The 18402-nt window shown below is 47.8% G+C and overlaps 3 protein-coding genes across 7 annotated transcripts; 2 read left to right on the top strand and 1 right to left on the bottom strand.

Annotated features, from left to right (window-relative positions):
- The first annotated feature begins 275 nt into the window (after window positions 1-275).
- On the top strand, window positions 276-1610 carry LOC118517106 (protein obstructor-E-like). The gene is made up of 5 exons (XM_036062970.1): window positions 276-521; window positions 610-828; window positions 899-1105; window positions 1175-1391; window positions 1461-1610. Exons 1-5 carry the CDS (start codon window positions 464-466, stop codon window positions 1501-1503), a joined length of 744 nt encoding a protein of 247 aa, XP_035918863.1. The 5' UTR covers window positions 276-463; the 3' UTR covers window positions 1504-1610.
- Window positions 1611-5580: 3970 nt separating this feature from the next.
- On the top strand, window positions 5581-9677 carry LOC118517137 (protein obstructor-E). Of its 3 annotated transcripts, none has more exons than XM_036062998.1 (3): window positions 5581-5671; window positions 5928-6205; window positions 8220-9677. In XM_036062998.1, the coding sequence occupies exons 2-3, from the start codon at window positions 6148-6150 to the stop codon at window positions 8849-8851; spliced, it is 690 nt and encodes a 229-aa protein (XP_035918891.1). In that variant the 5' UTR covers window positions 5581-5671; window positions 5928-6147; the 3' UTR covers window positions 8852-9677. The 3 variants fall into 3 exon arrangements, with proteins under 3 accessions (XP_035918891.1, XP_035918905.1, XP_035918897.1); XM_036063012.1 differs by having other exon boundaries at window positions 5636-5774; window positions 6018-6205; XM_036063004.1 differs by having other exon boundaries at window positions 5637-5774.
- On the bottom strand, window positions 9000-17646 carry LOC118517085 (actin-related protein 2). 3 transcript variants are annotated; one of them, XM_036062949.1, is made up of 6 exons: window positions 17230-17579; window positions 16964-17074; window positions 16626-16640; window positions 10848-11423; window positions 10439-10772; window positions 9000-10355 (listed from the first exon to the last, which is right to left on the bottom strand). In XM_036062949.1, the coding sequence occupies exons 1-6, from the start codon at window positions 17275-17277 to the stop codon at window positions 10237-10239; spliced, it is 1203 nt and encodes a 400-aa protein (XP_035918842.1). In that variant the 5' UTR covers window positions 17278-17579; the 3' UTR covers window positions 9000-10236. The 3 variants fall into 3 exon arrangements, with proteins under 3 accessions (XP_035918842.1, XP_035918850.1, XP_035918834.1); XM_036062941.1 differs by lacking the exon at window positions 16626-16640 and adding an exon at window positions 14970-14996 and having other exon boundaries at window positions 9150-10355; XM_036062957.1 differs by lacking the exon at window positions 16626-16640 and having other exon boundaries at window positions 17230-17646.
- Window positions 17647-18402: the final 756 nt, after the last annotated feature.

Below are 18402 nucleotides of genomic sequence, written 5' to 3'. Positions count from 1 at the left end.
CAGTAGGAAGCGTGCTCCTTGCCGCATGAACGGGGAGAGAGGGGGCTGTTGAATAAGATTGAGGTGGAGGCTGCGTGCACTCAGCGCGCGCGCGCGCGCGCGAATGGAATCGTCCAGAGCGTATAGCCTGCCACGGCGATGCCTGCCAAAGCTCATCCGCTTTATTGCCGCGATATCTTTGCAGCCCGCGGACCTTAGCCCGGCGATAGGGAAGGGAGAACAGTGTGTGTGTGTGTGCACGACGAGAGCCAAACGCGCCAAAGCACAAAAAGTACGGGTCTCATCATCGCCACCGCCTAGTTATCTGGTTGCGCTGCTAACGGACGGATCGGGATCCGGGCTCCGGGTGCTGGACTGTGCTGAGGTCGAGGATTAGACGTTTGACCGGTGAGGGGCAGCGGCGCGAGAGAGATAGACCAACTCCGTAGACAACCAAAAAGCTCCTTGCCCTATCAGATACACCATGAGCAAGCGAATCCATCTCGCCCTACCTTTCCTGCTGGCCGCAGCACTCGTCTGCTGTAAGTGTCGCTATATTGCACCGATTTCGGTTCGACTTCCGACGGGCTTGAGCTTCACTTTCTAAACTAGCGTTTTCTTGCACTGCAGCTGCCGCTGAAGAACCGGAGGATTATTTTGAGTTCACCTGCCCGAAACCGGACGGCCAGTTCGAGGATCCGTACCAGTGCGATAAGTACTACGAGTGCGATGATGGGCGCGTGTCGGAGAAGCTATGCCCGGACGGGCTCGTGTTCAACCCGGCCAGCAAGCTGGTAAACAAGTGCGACCAGGTGTTCAACGTGGAGTGTCACGACCGGAAGGAGCTTCGTAAGTAGCAGACGAAAGTGTGCTTCACCCGTGCCTCCATATGTCACCGGCACACCCAACACTTTTACAGAACCTCCCAAACCGATCGGTGTATGTCCGCGGCAGAATGGGTTCTTCCCCCATCCGGATCCTTCGATCTGCAACATCTTCTACAACTGTGTGAATGGTCGCGAGCTCGAGATGACGTCTGTGGCCGGGTTACACTTTAACCAGCCGACCGGTACCTGCGTATGGCCGGACATGGCTAACCGGCAGGGATGCGGTAGCAACGCGAACAGTACGTAATCTACCGTGCCGTTCCCCATTTGGCACTCGCAAATGTACGCACGGACTTTCTTTTTTGCAGAGAAACTGAACGATGGCTTCCAGTGTCCGAAGGATGCGACCAAGATGGACAAGAACGGGCAGATCGTCACACACCCGAACTATCCGCATCCGGACGACTGTCAGCGGTTCTACATCTGTCTGAACGGTATCGAGCCGCGCCAGGGTACGTGCGAGGAGGGCATGGTGTACAACGAGGATCTGCAGCGTTGTGACGATCCGGAGAATGTGCCAGGATGGTAAGCTACACGCGGCGGTTATCGTGAGGACTAGAGGGTTAAGCAGCTCCCCGTCTGTTTTCTTTCCAGTGAGGATTGGTACAATGGTCCCGAGGCGGATCAGGCGGCGTGATTGCAAAGTCCCACCGATGGTTTGCAGCTCGTACTAGCTCGAGGCACTGTGTTGAACGTTTACTAATAAATTTTAAAACCACCCGTGTGCGTGTATTCTGTTGTTAACCAATGAGTTTGATTCACTTGATTCAATGCCGAGCAGAAATTCCACAGACACTAAACGAGTTCTAGGTTCTACGCTTTCGCCCGCTTCTGGCACAAGATAATATCAGCTTGATGGCCTTGAGTCGGTGCTGCGGTTGCGGTGTTTGATAACGAGCTCTGGTACGCTTTTCGGTTGTCTGAGATCCCTTTTCCACTCCGAGAACCCGAGGCACTGCCTTCGCTTTTGATTGACACCCTGGCCCTCTAATCGCTAGAGCATCTAGATCTGGGCCCGGTTAGCTAAAAGTTTGCGGTTCGACCGCAATGACCCAAAAAAAACAATCTTCTCGAGCTCCTTATGCAACCACCAACGCCCAACATTCCGTGCTCTCGTGGAAAGGAGTAATCCCTTTTTGTTTGCTTTGCTTCAACCCGGGAGCGTATCGATATGCAGCCATAACCCGAGCGCCCATGGTACTTCCACGCCACCAGCGCACACGCCATTACGCGACGGGGACGCGAATGCGAAAAGGGCACCAACAGACCTTTCGAAGTTGTCATACGCGCAAGAGCATTTTGCGTCTATGCTACGGTTGATTAGCTAACGCGACGGGGCGGGCCCCGAGTAAACGCAAGGTACTCACGCAAGCAGGCACGCAACCGACCAAAAACACACACATATGCACACGGTTACGACGCTCGTGGGGTGGCTGTGGACGCACAGAACACATTATTTCACTTTCGATTTCCGTTCACTCCGCTACCCGGGCGTTGTATATGGGTGAACGGTTACGCCGGTTACATTTGTGCGCGCCGCCGTGTTTCGCCTCACACCTTTCACAGCACCGGTCAGAAGAGGTCATGCTTGTGGAGGGAGGGGGCGAGGGTGGAGAAAAAAAGGGTTCTACCACCTCCTTTCGCGTGTGCGTGAGTGTGAGTCGCTGTCGGCCTGAAGGCGTTGTTTCAGGTTTCAGGCTATGAGTCATCCAACCATACCGGTTGGTAAGACGTCGTTCTACTTCTGCTTAGTACTAGCTGCTCATGTACTACACATAAAGTAGGCTGCTGTACACATAAAGGTCTACAGTGATGGACAAAACAAAAGGGTCACACTAACAGACCGGTTATTTGAAATTACTGTATTCGATATAATAGGTATATAACACTTTTCAAGTTATCTAGGGCAATGGCTTAAACTTGTTATCGCCATTTTGTGTAATGGTTTAGTAATTACCCAAATTATTGAGGTAGAATCAAAAGCCGGACCATGCAGGGCTATATGGTCGATGGAACTGTTCAACGCCTTTGTACTGTATGTACCACCATTTAGAATACAGTGGCGTAGTGCGAGCCCCTACCGTGTAATAGGCCTCGCCCTTCCACGCTCCTCGTTATCCTTTGGGGCCTCCCACCATACGACGAGGACGACGGTATCTGCTAAGAGGACCTCGTCGTCCAAGGGACCTCACCAACTTGATGACCATTCTACCATAGGACCTCGTCTTGCAAGGGTAGTCCTCACGAATCATGAGACCTCGTCTACCAAGAGATCTCGTCGTCCAATAGGGTCTCATCAACCATGAAATATATTCTACCAAGGGGTCTATTCGTTCGAGAGACTTCAACAACCAAAGGGACTTCCTCGTCTAAAGGACCTCACCAACCATGGGATATCTTCTACCATGAGACTTCATCTTGCAACGGCCTTCACCAACCATGGATTATGTTCTACCAAGAGACCTCGTCGTCCGAGTGATCTCATCAACCATGAGACCTCTTCTACCAAGAGACCTCATCGTCCAAGGGGCCTCATCAACCATGAACAATATTCTACCAAGAGATCTCGTCGTCCGAAGGACTTCAACATCAAAGGGGACTTCCTCGACTAAAAGACCTCACTAGCCTTGGGATATCTTCTTCCAAGGGACTTCGTCGTCTAAGAAGCTTCCTCAGCAACCATGAGCTATCTTCTACCAAGCAACATTGTCATCCAAGGGACCTCACCAACTTTATGACCATTCTACCATAAGACTTCGTCTTGCACGGGTAGTCCTCACGAATCATGAGACCTCTCGTACCAAGAGACATCGTCGTCCACTGGGGCCCCATCAACTATGAAATATATTTTATCTCGGCACCCGAGTGATCTCGCCAACCAAGGAGACTTCCTCGTCTAAAGGTCCTCACAAATCATGGGATCGCTTCTACCATGGAACTTCATCTTGCAATGGACCTTACCAACCATGGGATTTCTTTTACCAAGAGACCTCGTCGTCCGAGTGATCTCACTAACCATGGGATATCTTCTACCAAGAGACTCTCTGATAGATCTCTACCAAGAGATCTCTGATGAACAATACTATTGAGATGAACAATATTCTACTAAGAGATCTCGTCGTCCGGGGGACCTCAACAACAAAGAAGAATTCCTCGTCTAAAGGTCTTCACCAATCATGGGATCGCTTCTACCAAGAGACCTCCAAGTTGTCCAAGTGGCCTTATCGAATATGGGACCTCTTTAATCTTGATAAGTTGTCGTTCAAGAGGCCTCAGCAACTATGAAGCTTTTGCTAGCAGAAGAAGCATCTACTTTCAAGCAACAACTTCATCAGACGGACTTCGTCTACCACAAACAACACCTTATTGTCTATGAAGCCTTTCCCTCGAAAGAATGTTATCAAATAAGGGATCCTATTTGTCCTAGACCAGGTCACCGTTTGCAAAGGTTTCTTCACTTCCTCATGAGTGAACATTTAAAGTCTTGATACGCCACTGCTTGGGTGAATTTATATGAGGTTTCCGGGTTAAATTCCACCAGGGCCACTCGCGTAACTATTGCAGTAAATCATTTGGCGATGACATTTCCGAAATGTCAATCTAACATTATTCCGATTGCTTTAGGTTGGTCTGATCGATTTGAGAAATTATTTGAGATATTTGTACAATTGTTTAACATGGATGTTAGTTCTTCGATGTAATTGCAATATGATGTACTTGGTGCACATGACAACCTAAACAAGGCAATTACCAACTAATGATGACTTTGAACTCTACCAGCTGTATAGAGCTTGTATATATAAAGAGTAGTACATTATTGCTTTAAGAGAGTAGATCCTGATAAGGTTTCCTGGTTTTTGCTGGGATTTACCATGGGGTGTTATTTGAAATAGAGAAACACCCTCACACACACAAAGAGGGTGTTTTGGCGCATTAAATCTCAGCGAAGATTATCGCCTAACACGATCAGCATCAGTAGATGGGAGGGGTAGTCTTAAGTGTGAGGGTTCAAGAGGTTGGAAAAACGCGCTCAAAATGCTAATGGGCCAACTGGACGCCACAGGCTCGCGAGATCAGATGACGTTCGTGGTAGATATGGGGTTGTGTGTTGGGGTGGGATGGTTGCACCAGCAGAGAGAGAGAGAGAGCTAGACAGGTGACGCTAGCTCAATAGTCAGAAGCGGCTGAATGTCGAATTGTTTATCCCCACCCTCCGTATCGCCCTGTCTCCGTCTTGCTCGCGTGCGATTTCGATCGATTGCGTCTCATATGTCCCCCCCCCTCCCCCCTCCCTTCACTGTTCCCTATGGGACATTCTCCACCACATTTGCCGCCATGTGGCGTAAGGATTGGTGGTGGTGGTGGTGGCCCGAAAGCTAATGAAACGAAACCAGCGCCACCTGATTAGCCCCAGCGCACAAGCGCAACTCCCGATCGGGGTCCGCCTTGCAAACGAAGCTTCAAGCTCGGCTCTTTCCCACACACACACACACACGTGGGGACCTCGGATTGCGTTTGCTCCGAGCTTTGGAGGTTGTGCCATGCATTTCGTTTTTTTTTTTTTGTCGGTTTCACCGTTGGCCCTCTCTCGTTTGCGTACGCGACAAGAGGCGAAGCGGGTGAAGGAAGGGATGGGGGGGAGGAGGGGAGAAGGTGGGAGTGCTGCTGCTGGTAGCTACCCGGTGTTGGGCCACGACCGACCGCTCGAAAAAAAAAAACGGGGGCTCGATCGTTGGACCAGCAGCTTGTTCGCGATACTGCGCACCGACCGTCAACCATTCGTTAAGCGGATTCGAGCCACACCGGTACGATTTTTTCGGGCGACTGATCTGGTCAGCTCAGCTGCTGGTGGTCGCGCCACCCAAAAACACCCATTAGCGTTGTTTCACGCGTGTTTCACGAAATTCGGTTAGTTTACTGCAAAGTGCGCGTTTTTTGCTGACACCTGTTTCTCTCTCCGTTCTCTCTCCCTCTCTCTCTCTTGCTCTCTCTCTCTCTTTTCCCTTACATTCCTTCCTTTTTGTAATTTACACACATACAAACACACACACACACATGTAGTGAGCGGATTGTGCTTGCGCCGTTTTGTCAGCGCTTTCGTAAGATCGGTCACTTCCTCAATCAAACGGCCGGTTGTTGTTGTTGTTGTAGCTTCGTTTGCCTGCCGAGGGGTTTGCTCATCAATCAACCTGCCCCGCCGATTGCCCAAAACAGTGCAGTGCTCAGAGCAAGTCCAGCTAGCGTGCAACAGACACACACACATACATCCCCAGCATCCAGCATGAAGCAGTTCGGTGCACTATTCGGTGCGATTTGCGGCCTAGCGCTGGTAGCGCACGGTAAGTAAACAAAGCCAAGTGTTTCAGCTTCCCCTCACCAGCAACCGAAACAAGAATCAGCAATTTGTGACGAAAAAAAAAGAAAATTCTTAATTCGACCGAAAAAACAAAAGTCACCCGCCGTGGGTTCGTCGCTTGTACCATCGTGTCCGCTTGAGTCTTTCGTATCGAACGATCGTAAGGCGGCCGCCGTTAGACAGGTCGCTGCTTGTTGATGTTGTTGTTGTTTGTGCGTTGTACTTTCGCTTCGCACACCACCACCCGATCCGGGACCCGACCTCGAACAGTTTCCGTTCGGGGGCCCCCGTTTTTTTAAGCCAACCGGTCCCTTTGGCGGTCCTTTTTTAGGGGCAACACCGCAAACACCATAACGCGTTGTGTTTTGCTCTCTGCCCATGCAAACGGCTCGATCGGATCGGCTTGCTGCAGCGTGATTGCTTTACAATTAAAATTGTGCAATCGGGGGGGCCACTTGCACCACCGCACTTTCCCTTTTGCACCTCTGTGTGATTGCCCCGTGACAGGGTTGCCGACGGCGGTCATACAATGTCGCTTAGATTTTGAATGTGTGCTGCTGTTGTCTCGCCAACCACCCAGAGCAATGGCAGTAATGGCAGAAACGATCCCTCTCCCCCGGTGCTACGATCGTTGACCGTTCGTTTGGTTGGGTGGGGTGGTGGATCAAAAGTAAGCAGCAATTGCTGCTGCCCTCTCCTAGGCGTGCCAAACCAAGACGTCATTCATTAGAAGTGAATTCGATGTTTGTTTTTTCCTTATCCATCCATTTTTTGTTTTGTTCGTGTGCTTTAGATTTCACCTTTCGAGTGGTTCCGATTGATTGACTTTCGATTTTCGGTAACACTGGGCGAGCTCGAAGATCTCGTCCTCTCGCGTGTGCAATTAAGTGGCGGACCGGCTTTCCGATGGCATAATGGAATTGGCAAGCTGTTTCCTCGCCCCCTGCTTTCTTTCACCCACACACAGTCCCGGCCTTTTTTGTTTTGTCGGTTGCTGCCCAAGACTTGTTTTCGGTGTTGCAAAACACGGCAAGGTTACGAAATGGGTATAGCCTGGTAACAGCGAGCAGGAAGCTATTTCCAGGAACAGCTCCCAGACTTTTTTTTGCTGCTGCTACCACCGCACGCAGCCAGATCCTTTCACCGGGCACGATCCTGCTGGAGGGAGAGCGAAAAAGGAAAAATGTGATAAACGAAAAAGCAACGAAAGCCCAAAATCTAGAAAGTAACTCCCCAACGACTCCCAAACAAAACGCCCTCGAAGGTGCACTTAAAAAGTCCAACGCTTAGCTAGTAAGATGTAAAAGGAAGCGAGATGAAAACGAGTAACGAAAAACGGCAAGAAGTAATTATGCTTTTTTTTTACCACCATAGCAAATCACCACCTCCAGGATAGCAGCAATCTCGGTTCCGAACCAGTTTTGTTTCGGCTTATTAAAAACTATTAATCTTTACCGCTCACCTGCGTTGCTGTAATTTGCGAGCAATCGTGAAAGGACAACGCAAAATGGGACCTGCGCAGTAGGTGTGTTTTCCTGTTCCCGAATCCTTTTACCTGGTGTGATACTGATATTCGGTGGCAAGTAGTTGCTAGGTGACCAAACCGGCTACGCCTTTCACCTTCAAAACTTTACACGTATCCACGCGAGAAGCCGGGATTGCTGGAACAAGTTTTGGCGTACGGCGCGGGTTTCCTTTTGTTGCTTGCTAGCTTTGGCAACTACTGCAAACCATCGAAGAAGGCGAGTCACCTTCTAGGCTATTTTTTTTTCTTCTGTCTGCATACTCATCGGCGGGATTGGATATCCGGGTCATTGCCTTTTTTGGGCTCTAAAAGCTCAAGAGATTTTGGTCTACTATAACTGACTTCCTGGAGTCTGGATATCTGGGTTTCCTCAGGAATCGATTGGAAAAAGCAAATAAGCATGAGAATACATCGAAACAGCTCGAACGGCACTGATTTATACCTTTTTGCACTTCTCGTTTTCGCGATGCAGTGTCGGCGGCTGCTGCTCCCAGCTGCCCGGAACCGTACGGCGAGCAGGCCTATCTGCACCCGGACCACTGTGACCAGTTCTTCCTCTGCACCAACGGTACGCTAACGCTCGAAACGTGCGAGAACGGTCTGCTGTTTGACGGTAAGGGTGCCGTGCACAATCACTGCAACTACAACTGGGCCGTCGACTGTGGCAGCCGGAAGTTTGCCACCGACCAGACACCGCTCTCCACCCCCGGCTGCGAGTATCTGTTCGGCGTGTATCCGGATGCGGCGGAGTGTTCCACCAGCTATCACAAGTGTGCGTTCGGCGAGGTCCATCAGGAGCTGTGCGAGGCGGGCCTGGTGTACGATCACCGCATCCACGGTTGCAACTGGCCGGACCAGCTGCTCGACTCGTGCAATCCGGAGGCGGTCGTCGGTTTCAAGTGCCCCCAGTCGGTACCGTCCGGTACGGTGGCGGCCCGGTTCTGGCCGTACCCGCGCTACCCGGTGCCCGGCGACTGCCACCGGCTGATCACCTGCGTCGACGGACATCCGCGTCTGATTACGTGCGGCGAGGGTAAGGTGTTCAACGAGGAATCGCTCACCTGCGAAAACCCGGAGGATGTGCCGCATGCCTGCCGTCACTAGTGGAAGCTGGTGCACTACCACCGCGCTAACAGACTACACCTGCACCACATCCTCACCATACCCCGAACCCGGTTACAACCCGTTGTTATTTTCGTTTTTCTCGTTATTGTTATTAACCACCGTTAAAACCTGCGCGTTACAACGCTCGTTTCCGTTTGTTACTTTTATTCTCTACCCTTTCAATAATACGTTTTGGATGTTGCCACCACACTCCTAGCATGTCACGGCGCGTATAGCAAACCGTGTGCCTTCGTGTTTCTGTTTTACCTCTCCTCGTTTGGTTACCGGTTTTTGTTCCCCCCCCCCCCCCCGTTATCTGTTTCTAACTAAAGAATCATTTATACACCGGATTTTGTCGTTGTCCTGCCTGATTTATCTAAAGTTTCCTTTTTTTTTGGGGCAGGGATGTACTAGTAATTGCACCTTACTTGGTAGAGGTTCTAATCTACTTGTTTCAATTTTTTTTTTTCTCCATCCTCCCTTCTTCCATAGCTCGGTCAGCTATGGTTGTGGTTCGCGCGCATTTGCATACGGTCGATTTTGGTTTCATTTCGCAGCGAACATTTTTGCTGCTTTTGGCAAATATTTCTTTTTGTTCCTTTTTTCTTTTCGTTTTTTGTTCCAACTTATTGGCCAAAAGCCAGACACAACAACAAAGAAAAAACGCATTATGCAGGAATGGAAACACTTCAACCACGTACAACAAAAGGGGACATCGAAAAACATGCTTTTACAATGATACAGATTTGAGTTAACAACAAATTTCAGTTTCGAATAAAAAAAAAAAGGCAAAAGAAGCAACATATACATACACACATAAATTTTACATGTTAACGTGTTCCGCGACTCTTGTTTGTTTTTTTTCACCTCTAATTCTTCGGCTTGGGAAAGAAATGCGATTGTATAAACAAAATCAGGTAAAATGCAATAAAAAAGTATAGTAAATTCATTAAAAAAAGGCGTATTATGCTTGCCGGGCGCTTCATACTATAAACACTAGCTGGAATTCACAATTACGAACACTGCAGCAATTCTACTGCAAAACCGCTTCTGTATGGGTAAGGGCAAACCAAAATTCACAAAAGGAAACATTAGACAAATAAAGAAACAAAAAGTTAAGCAAAATGCTTGCTAATCTCTCTCTACACGTTCTCCCTCTCTCTCTCTACTCGAATCGTTCACCTTTGCGCAGAGGCAAAGGTTGAGCAACGCCCGGTACAGTAATCGATTAAGCTAGATTGGAATACCACAAACTTGCCTGCTTGCTTGTGTTTCTGTGTGCGGTTGCGGGTGTGTGTGTGTGTGTGTGCAATTGAACGTTTGAGCTTTGTCAAACGTTCGCTAATCTCCGGATGTAATTTCGGCGCGTTTTGGGTGGCCTCCCTCTAGTTACTCGTTCTGGTGCTAAGCTTTTTCAGCACATTTAGCCCCTGCTCTTGGTATTCCGCTTTCGACATCCAAAATGCATCCCGGTCCTTCGTTACCTCCGCTAGTACGGCACCACCTGGGAAAGAGGCGAAACCAACCGATGCAATCGCACTGTGTACTGGATGGGTCGGGAGGGGGAGAAAGTAGGCAACCACTTACCGATGAACACCATATCCTTTCGCCGGGGCGGATCTTCGATGCGTATCTTAAACTTGGACAGCTTGTCGATGTCGTTCTTGAGCACCCGTTCCAGATACAGCTGCTTGATTTCGCGCTCCAGCCTGGACGGCAGTCCCGGGTACATGGTCGAGCCACCCGACAGCACAATGTGCTTGTACAGCTCCGAGCGCATATCGATATCGGCCGCCTGGATGGTGGAGAACACTAGCTCCGCAATGCCTTGGCCCTCCACGTTGATCAGATGCGGCTGGAAGAGTGCTTCCGGTGCTTCGAACCGTTCACCACCCACCTTTATCATACGCCCATCGGGCAGCTGTCAGATAGAGACGGAAACGCAGATATGAGAGAACGGGCCCGTGTGTCCACCTAAGCGCCGGCGCATACTTACCGTGTACGACTCAACCAGCACCGTCGTTTCCAGCGCAAGCCGTTGCTCCATCTCAATGTCGTACCCGATGTAGCAGAGCTTCTCCTTCATCATGCGCACCGTCTCAAAGTCAGCCGAATGGTTAAAGGCGTATCCGCGCAGCAGCAGCAGCTTGATCAGGTAGCGCGTAATGTCCCGCCCCGCAATGTCTAGCCGACGGGTAAGGTGCGGCAGCGCGAACTCTTCGTACACCGGACAGATGTGCGTGACACCGTCGCCCGAATCAATCACCACGCCGCTGATCAAGCCCTGCGCGTACAGCGTCAGCACCGCCTGGATCGCAATGTACGCCGAATCGAAGCCATACTTCTCGAACATAACCTCAATCATCTTTTCCCGATTTTTGGTCGGGTTCATCGGTGGCTCGGTAAGCAAAATCTTCGTGTTGGCCGGCTCGATGTTCATCTTTTTCGGACCGAACGTGTAGTCCCAGACGTGGCACATGTCCTCCCAGTTCCGCACCACACCGTTCTCCATCGGGTAGGACACCTCCAGCAGGGACCGTAACTGGGACGCCTCATCGCCCACCATCAAGTCCTTGGTGATGGGTGTGTGTGTGTGTAGGGGATTGAAAGATGAAATAAAGCGGATACAAACACAGTGTAAATATAGCACGTCCTTACAGCGGTAGTTACAGTTAGTCTGTCTGGCAGGCACGTCCTAGAGACAATATCCAGGCAGAATGGTACATTCCGATAAGTATAGCAAAAAGGGGAACAGAGTAGTCAACTAGTAGGCATAAAATACAAACAAAACAAAAAAAACACACACACGCACACACACATTTAGAGAGAGAGAAATTAAAGTAAAACTCGTGTTAGCGGCTAGTTTAGAACGCTAGGAACAGCTAATGGAAGTTTGAAACTAATGAAAATGGCGGCACCAAAAATGATCACTCTTGTACACCGCATGGCAAACAAGGGGAAACTAAATCTTCAACAAAACACACAACTTTTTTTCTCTAACCGCAACACAAACATGGAGGGCTGTGTCTAGAGCAGCTGAGCACGAACTGGATACGACGGGCCGAGGTGACATAGATGAGCTAGCCGCAGAAATTGCAGCTCGTGTGAGATCTTAGGAGCTTTTGAGCTAATTTGAGAGCATGTTCTTGTGGCTTTTTGTGCAATGTCCGTCATGTGTTTAGGAGACATATCCTAACGATTTACAGTTTTGACTACGTTTTCTGATTTGTCAGACAAAGACTGCTGACCAATTCCAACAATGCTGTCTGTAATCGTTTAATGCTCCTATTGTTATGATGCTTGAATCTAAGTGTTAGAGAATCCGTCCAAAACTCTATTCAAAGTGTTAGAGACGATGGGCACAACAGAACCTTGGGATTAAATCCCATCCAGACAGGTCTCCTCATAGTTTAATGATGATCATAAGTTCGATGTCTTACCCAAACACAGGTTTGAGAAGGACTGAACTATCTTTAGGATTGTTTTACTCAGATATTTTCAGCTTATGAGTAAAAGTTAAACAGGCTACCGCTAGTAAAAGGGTGGCATCATCGACGAGGACTTCTGAAGAGTCTGAAGAAAGAGATTGACGCGTCTAACCTGACCGACATGATTCCACCGAGAAAACCTATACCTAGGCATTCTTTATAAAACAAATCTGTTTCATTATATTTAAGAATACTGCTGCAACTTGCAATATGGCCAGTACCCCTAATACCAAGGTGTGGAGAACTAGGGACTTGCTTCCGAAGAAGATAAAACTACTGTATCTGTATCATCAGTACCTATGAACGTTAGATCCCCGCTCGATTCGCTCTCCTAGATACCCAGACAATTTCCTGAACCGGACCAAATACCAGCACCATCACCACATCTACATAGACGCCTCCGTTAATCGGGAGTCAGTCGGCTGTGGGATCCATTCCAGCCTCGACAACTGCGCCATCAAGTTCCCAAACCACAGCTATCTTTTCAGCTGAAGCAATAGCCATCCGACTTGCTGCCGACCAAGGACTTCGGACCGACATTCCGAACGTCATCTTCACCGACAGTGCCAGTGTTCTGACTGCCCTCGAACACGGCTTCTCTAACCACCCTCACATCCGGATCCTTGACGACATCTCCCCGCATCACCTGCAATAGTTTTCTGTTGGATTTCGGGTCATTCGGGAATCGACAGAAACGAAAAAGCCGACCAGCTGGCCAACAAAGGTTGGCTCCGTCCAATCGAACCACACAGCACTCTTTCGTGCCGAGACGCAATCCGCATCACTTACGCAATAGTCGCTCTACATTGGAATACCACCAGGAACAAGCTAGATCGCTCCATCAAGTACAACACCGCACCATGGGACGATCCCGATTCCAGCCACATCCAACGAGTCTTTTCGCACCTTCGCATTGGTCACACTCGCCCAACACACTTCTATCTTCCCGACAGATCCAGTCCTCCACATCCTCACCAATTGCCATGGAAACACGCTACACACTGATCCACCTGCCAACTTGATACCGACCTAACCATCATACCCTACAAACAACAGTAGAACCGCCTCATCCGATTTCTACACATGATGATTTATCAATTATCTTTTCTACTTAAAGGAAAAGCGAGGATGACATTAGGATTAGGTGGCAAGGAAAGAGGCTTCACGTAGACGGACACGAAAGCGAGACAGGAGGACATTATAGTCGAACAGGTGATAGCACTTATTGAATGCCGATAAAACTCGTAGCAGAGGATCGTTCGAACCGTAGCGGGTGTGGCGGGATGGGATATATAGGGGAGGTCTATCTACAGGAGAGAAGGGACATGAAGGTCATTTAACAGATATGGAAATGCCTATCCTCAATGGTTTCTAGCCCAAGAAGACGGCAACGGACTGGATAGGGTGGGAGAGCAAGATGAAGCACCGAACAGCTACGCGAGTGAATTTGCTCTGAACACTCTCCAGTCTGGCCATCGCAGTGGAGCCTGGGGGAGACCAGACTACAGCCGCGTATTCCAAGGAGGATCGCACCCAACAGCAGTACAGGGACTTCAAGCAGAGGGGATCGCAGATTACGGACGATAGCCTAATGATCAGATCCAGTGATTTATTAGCCTTGCTAATTACATAATCGATGTGGGAACTGAAGGACCGCGTTTCGTCGAGCCACACACCTAGATCCTTTACAGATACGCCACGTATAACTGTATCACAGAGGGTGTAACTAAACGAGAACGAGAACGAGAAAACGAGATCACACAACACTTATCGGGGGACAGGAGTAGGCCATTTTTACGACACCAAACAGAGAAGGTATCAAGTACAGTTTGGAGAAGACAAAAGTCAGCAGACGAGGACACAGGAAGGAAGATCTTGAGAGCATCTGCGTAAAACAGAAAACCTTCGCCGGGAAGGGTGGAAATACAGTCATTAATAAATAACAGAAATAAAATAGGACTAAGGACGGGGCGGTCTGGTGAACGCCTCCCTGCACACACATGATTATCTTGCTACGGGTAAAATCAAGTCACAGAAAGCCAGAAATGGCAGGCCGACATCTCTCGAGGTTGAGGTGCCAGGGAAGAAGAAGTAATGCTCAAATAAACTCATATGAGCTCGAGCATATATGAGCAGGCGCGCTGAAGCTAGCTCATCTCCGTCATGTCAGTAAGCTCATTGACACAACACTACCCTACATAGACCGAGGCATCCGTCGATAGCTCAGGAACAAAAGCTTGATTTTTGTTGTCACCAACTCAATTGAGAAATTGAGTTCTTCATAAATGGGAACTACTTGAGCCAGAATGAACCCCCTTGACAGTGGCAGCAATCGTTTACGAGCTATTGACGGCTGCGGTACTCCGGTACAAAATCCCTGGACACATTTTTCTAAAGAACAGAAAACTCAGAAACTGGAAAACATACAAACAAAAAGGGCTTAAACCACATCATCTCACTAGCGAACAATCTTAAAGGAAGTTAGTGAAAATGATACATAAGAGCAATATTGAAGTATTTAAAAAGGTGTGTTAACACATGACAATAATGAGTTCCTTGAGCGTAGTTTTTTGTTGCGCTTTTGCTTGTGCTAAGTTGATGGTATGAGACAAAAGCGTCACAATACTTACTGGTAACGTGCTGGTAGCTTCGACCTCCTTTTCAACGTATTTGTTTTTGAATGAATATTGCGTGTTTTGAGATATTTTCGGGTCGTTTTTTTTTTTTTGTTGTTGCAGTGTTAATATGGTGGGTAATGTTATTTTGTTATGTTTAATTTTGCGAGGGCGAACGATTAGTATGCGGTGTGTGTGAAAGACAGAAAGAGTGAGTAATGCTATTTTAAGTAATGAGTTGAAGATTTAAACAAACAAAAAGAGAATTCAAAGAGATACTGCTATCCCAGCGAACCATTCGAGCATCTACCGCGGGACGCATTGGTGCATTTGAAAGGCAATTTAAAACCATTTTGGTCTCACCGACGAATATTTGGCATTGGCTACAGTTCTGTTGTGATGATCCGTACAGCACTGTAAAATGTAGTGAGGACCGAAGTGATCAAAATGGAGTTTAAAACAAATCCATTAAGACACGAAGCAAACCGACCATGCTTATCGGTACAAGCAGGCTTCTTGACTTGAGGATGAGACTTCCACCGCGTGGTAGATACAATGCTCGAATGGTTAGCTAGGTACAGATAATGTCCAGATGCGTTTTTCTTTTTTGGCACAAATAATGTTAGGGGTGGAAGAAAGCTAGAACAATGTTATATTCGCATTTGCGAGTAACATGAAAGGTGATGACAGTACGAACGTCGCGATTAAGGGTCGGGATGTGGTCGGCAATACGATCGCATCCGTCCGCCATTTCTGAAGGGGATCACCTCTGAGTGGTCTGTCAATGATAGCGTTTCTGATCTCTTTCTCGACCCTGGATACCTTATTTTATTTATTTTCAATTATGACGGCTTGAAGCCGTATAGTCAGACCCTGGATACCTTAAGGTGCAAAATTTGATGCAAAAAAAAACAGGAGTGTTCCCCCATAGTTAGAACTGACTATCCAACTACGCGTGGTATCATTAAGACTAGTAAGCCAGAAATGACAGCCATGACCTTAAGAGGTCGGTTAGGCCAAAGAAGAAGAAGACGACATAAATCTTTCCAGCCCATTCCGGATATGGATCGTATATGCAGCTGTGTCTCATCCAAGGTTGAAACTTTGGTTTTGGACACATGAAGACCTTTGAAGCTGGGAAGCATTCCCGACCATTCCAATCATACTCTTAAAAGAAAAATTCAAAATTAGTGTAATTAAAAAAGGTAAACTATAAATAAAAACCGCAACGAAGTTAAGGTAAACCCCGCCATAATTTCGCTACAAGTTTAGCGTTTTACACCCGCGCAACAGCGATTATATGCACAAACAAATTGAAGTGATGTGTTGCGAAATGGCGAATGGTGGAACGAAAAAAAAAACTTTAAAATGGAATTTAAGTTAAGAATTGTGTACCATAGAGCGTTTACTAAGAAAAGTGCTTTAGGGAGGAATATTGTGTATGAGTGTATGTTAGTAAGAGCAATACAAACGGGCTTTTTTTTACAACGTAAACATACGGTAAAACGGTAAAGAAACATGTAAGAAAACGAAAAAAAAATTAAACATTGGGAAAACAAAACGCAAACAATCCGCCACTCGGAACAAACCATACTGACTGCTGGATTCCAGAGGCATATGTTTGTCCGGGGACGAGACCAACTTATTACGCTACCATCAAACATGACTTACATCAACGTGTAAATCCTGCGAAAAGGGATTAGAATAGAAAATGTTAATAAATAAACGATCCCTTTATTTTTTTCTTTTGTTGCCGGCCGAAAGTATGAACCGTCCGCACGGAATTCACAAGGAATGAGTGCGATCGAAAGGAAACCCCCCGCGACCTGTACGCTAGTGGCAAGACAGAAGGACAGGGTTGGTGTTTGTCCTAAGAAATTCGGGTTCAATCCGCTCCCCCCCCCCCCCCCCACGTTGCATCGTACGCATATACCGGACACGCCTAATCACTACCCCGCGCGCACACACACACATCAACAACACACGCACAACCGGACGGGAATTATTACCTTCACTTCGATGTCCCCGATTTTGTTCACCGCCCGGATGATGGGCCTGCCGACCATCGACGGGAAGATATGGGCCGGAAAGTTGCTGCCGGCGTAACCACATTTTACGAACTGAAAAAGAGAAAAACAAATCCGTCAATCGGATGCTGACGGTGTTCCGGGGAACCGCCCCGAAAAGAACACACACGATGCAACCAATTTTTTTTTATCGGAACAGATAACACCAAACAGCCAGACAGGCAGGTGGTCCCGCACCGATGACTTACACCCGTTCCGTTGTCGCAAACAATAACGTGCCGCCCCCTGCTATCCATTCCGTTGTTTTTTTTTTCCCCGGGGGAAGGTTTGTGTGTGGGTTCGGTTGGCTGCTACCTGGGGACACGACACGGGTTGCGAAGATGCTGCAAAAAAAAACCGCTGGCTTTCGACGGGCGCACACTTTACAGTGGAAACATTTACTGACTCGGGTGTTTCCTTGCGCTTAGTCAGCTACGGGCACGGGCTTGCGAGTGAGTAATAGCGCGTTGATAAATATTACTCGAGTGTTTTTTTATGCTCTTGTTTGCTCCCTACACTGTACAAGGGAAACCACCCTGCTACACCAGCCACCCAGGCAGTGCGAAAGAGATAGCACCATACGCTCAGTTACTTTGCGGTGCGGCCATCTTAGCTGTCAGCTGGTGACAAATGAGCGAGCGAGCGAATTGTTTTTCTTTATTTTGTCTATTTTCTCGGTTGATCCTATGTTGTTAGTGCACACATACGAGACTTTTAGAAATGAAATATTTTTTAAACACATTCATAACTGACACGATTCAAGTTGGGCCAATGATTCCAACATATTTTCGTGCAGTGCTGTTTGTTCGACATGTACAAACCTTGCCGAACTCAATCATATACGTCATCTGTCACCTTTTTGACAGCACGCAACCAACTGTCAGTTGCGTATGCAGGGTTCGTTGTGTGGAGGCAGGAAATCGTTTATACCACCCTATGTAAACAGATGGCAAAATAATTCCCTTTTACTGTTAATTGTTTTCTAATTTCTTAGAGTGCAATTGTAAAAAAAATACATCACTATTTTTATGTTTGCCGTAAATACTTTCGTCGTTAAGGGTAAGCCACCGAATTGCACATCGATAGAGGAAAGAGTAAAAACCAATGTAGAGTGACCAGCTGTTCTACTGGCATACGATGCGTTACTGTGCTACAGAATTCAAATTCCATTCAAGAGTTTAAATCAAAAATAACGGTAAAAAATTGATCAGTATGAAATTAAAGTAATTTAGAATTCGTTTTGTTGAAGGTGTTTGCCGCGCTATAGAAACATTATAATTAAAACATTTGACTTGATGTAGGGAATTATTCAGGGAAATCTTGCTCACTACTGACTCAACGAACTGCTGCGGTGCAGAAAAGCTGATACGTCCGGTGACGTA

Source organism: Anopheles stephensi, chromosome X (genome assembly GCF_013141755.1).
Source record: "Anopheles stephensi strain Indian chromosome X, UCI_ANSTEP_V1.0, whole genome shotgun sequence".
NCBI classification, from domain to species: Eukaryota; Metazoa; Arthropoda; class Insecta; order Diptera; family Culicidae; genus Anopheles; species Anopheles stephensi.
The sequence above is the reverse complement of the archived record's forward strand: the minus strand, read 5'-3'. Positions and strand labels throughout refer to the sequence as shown.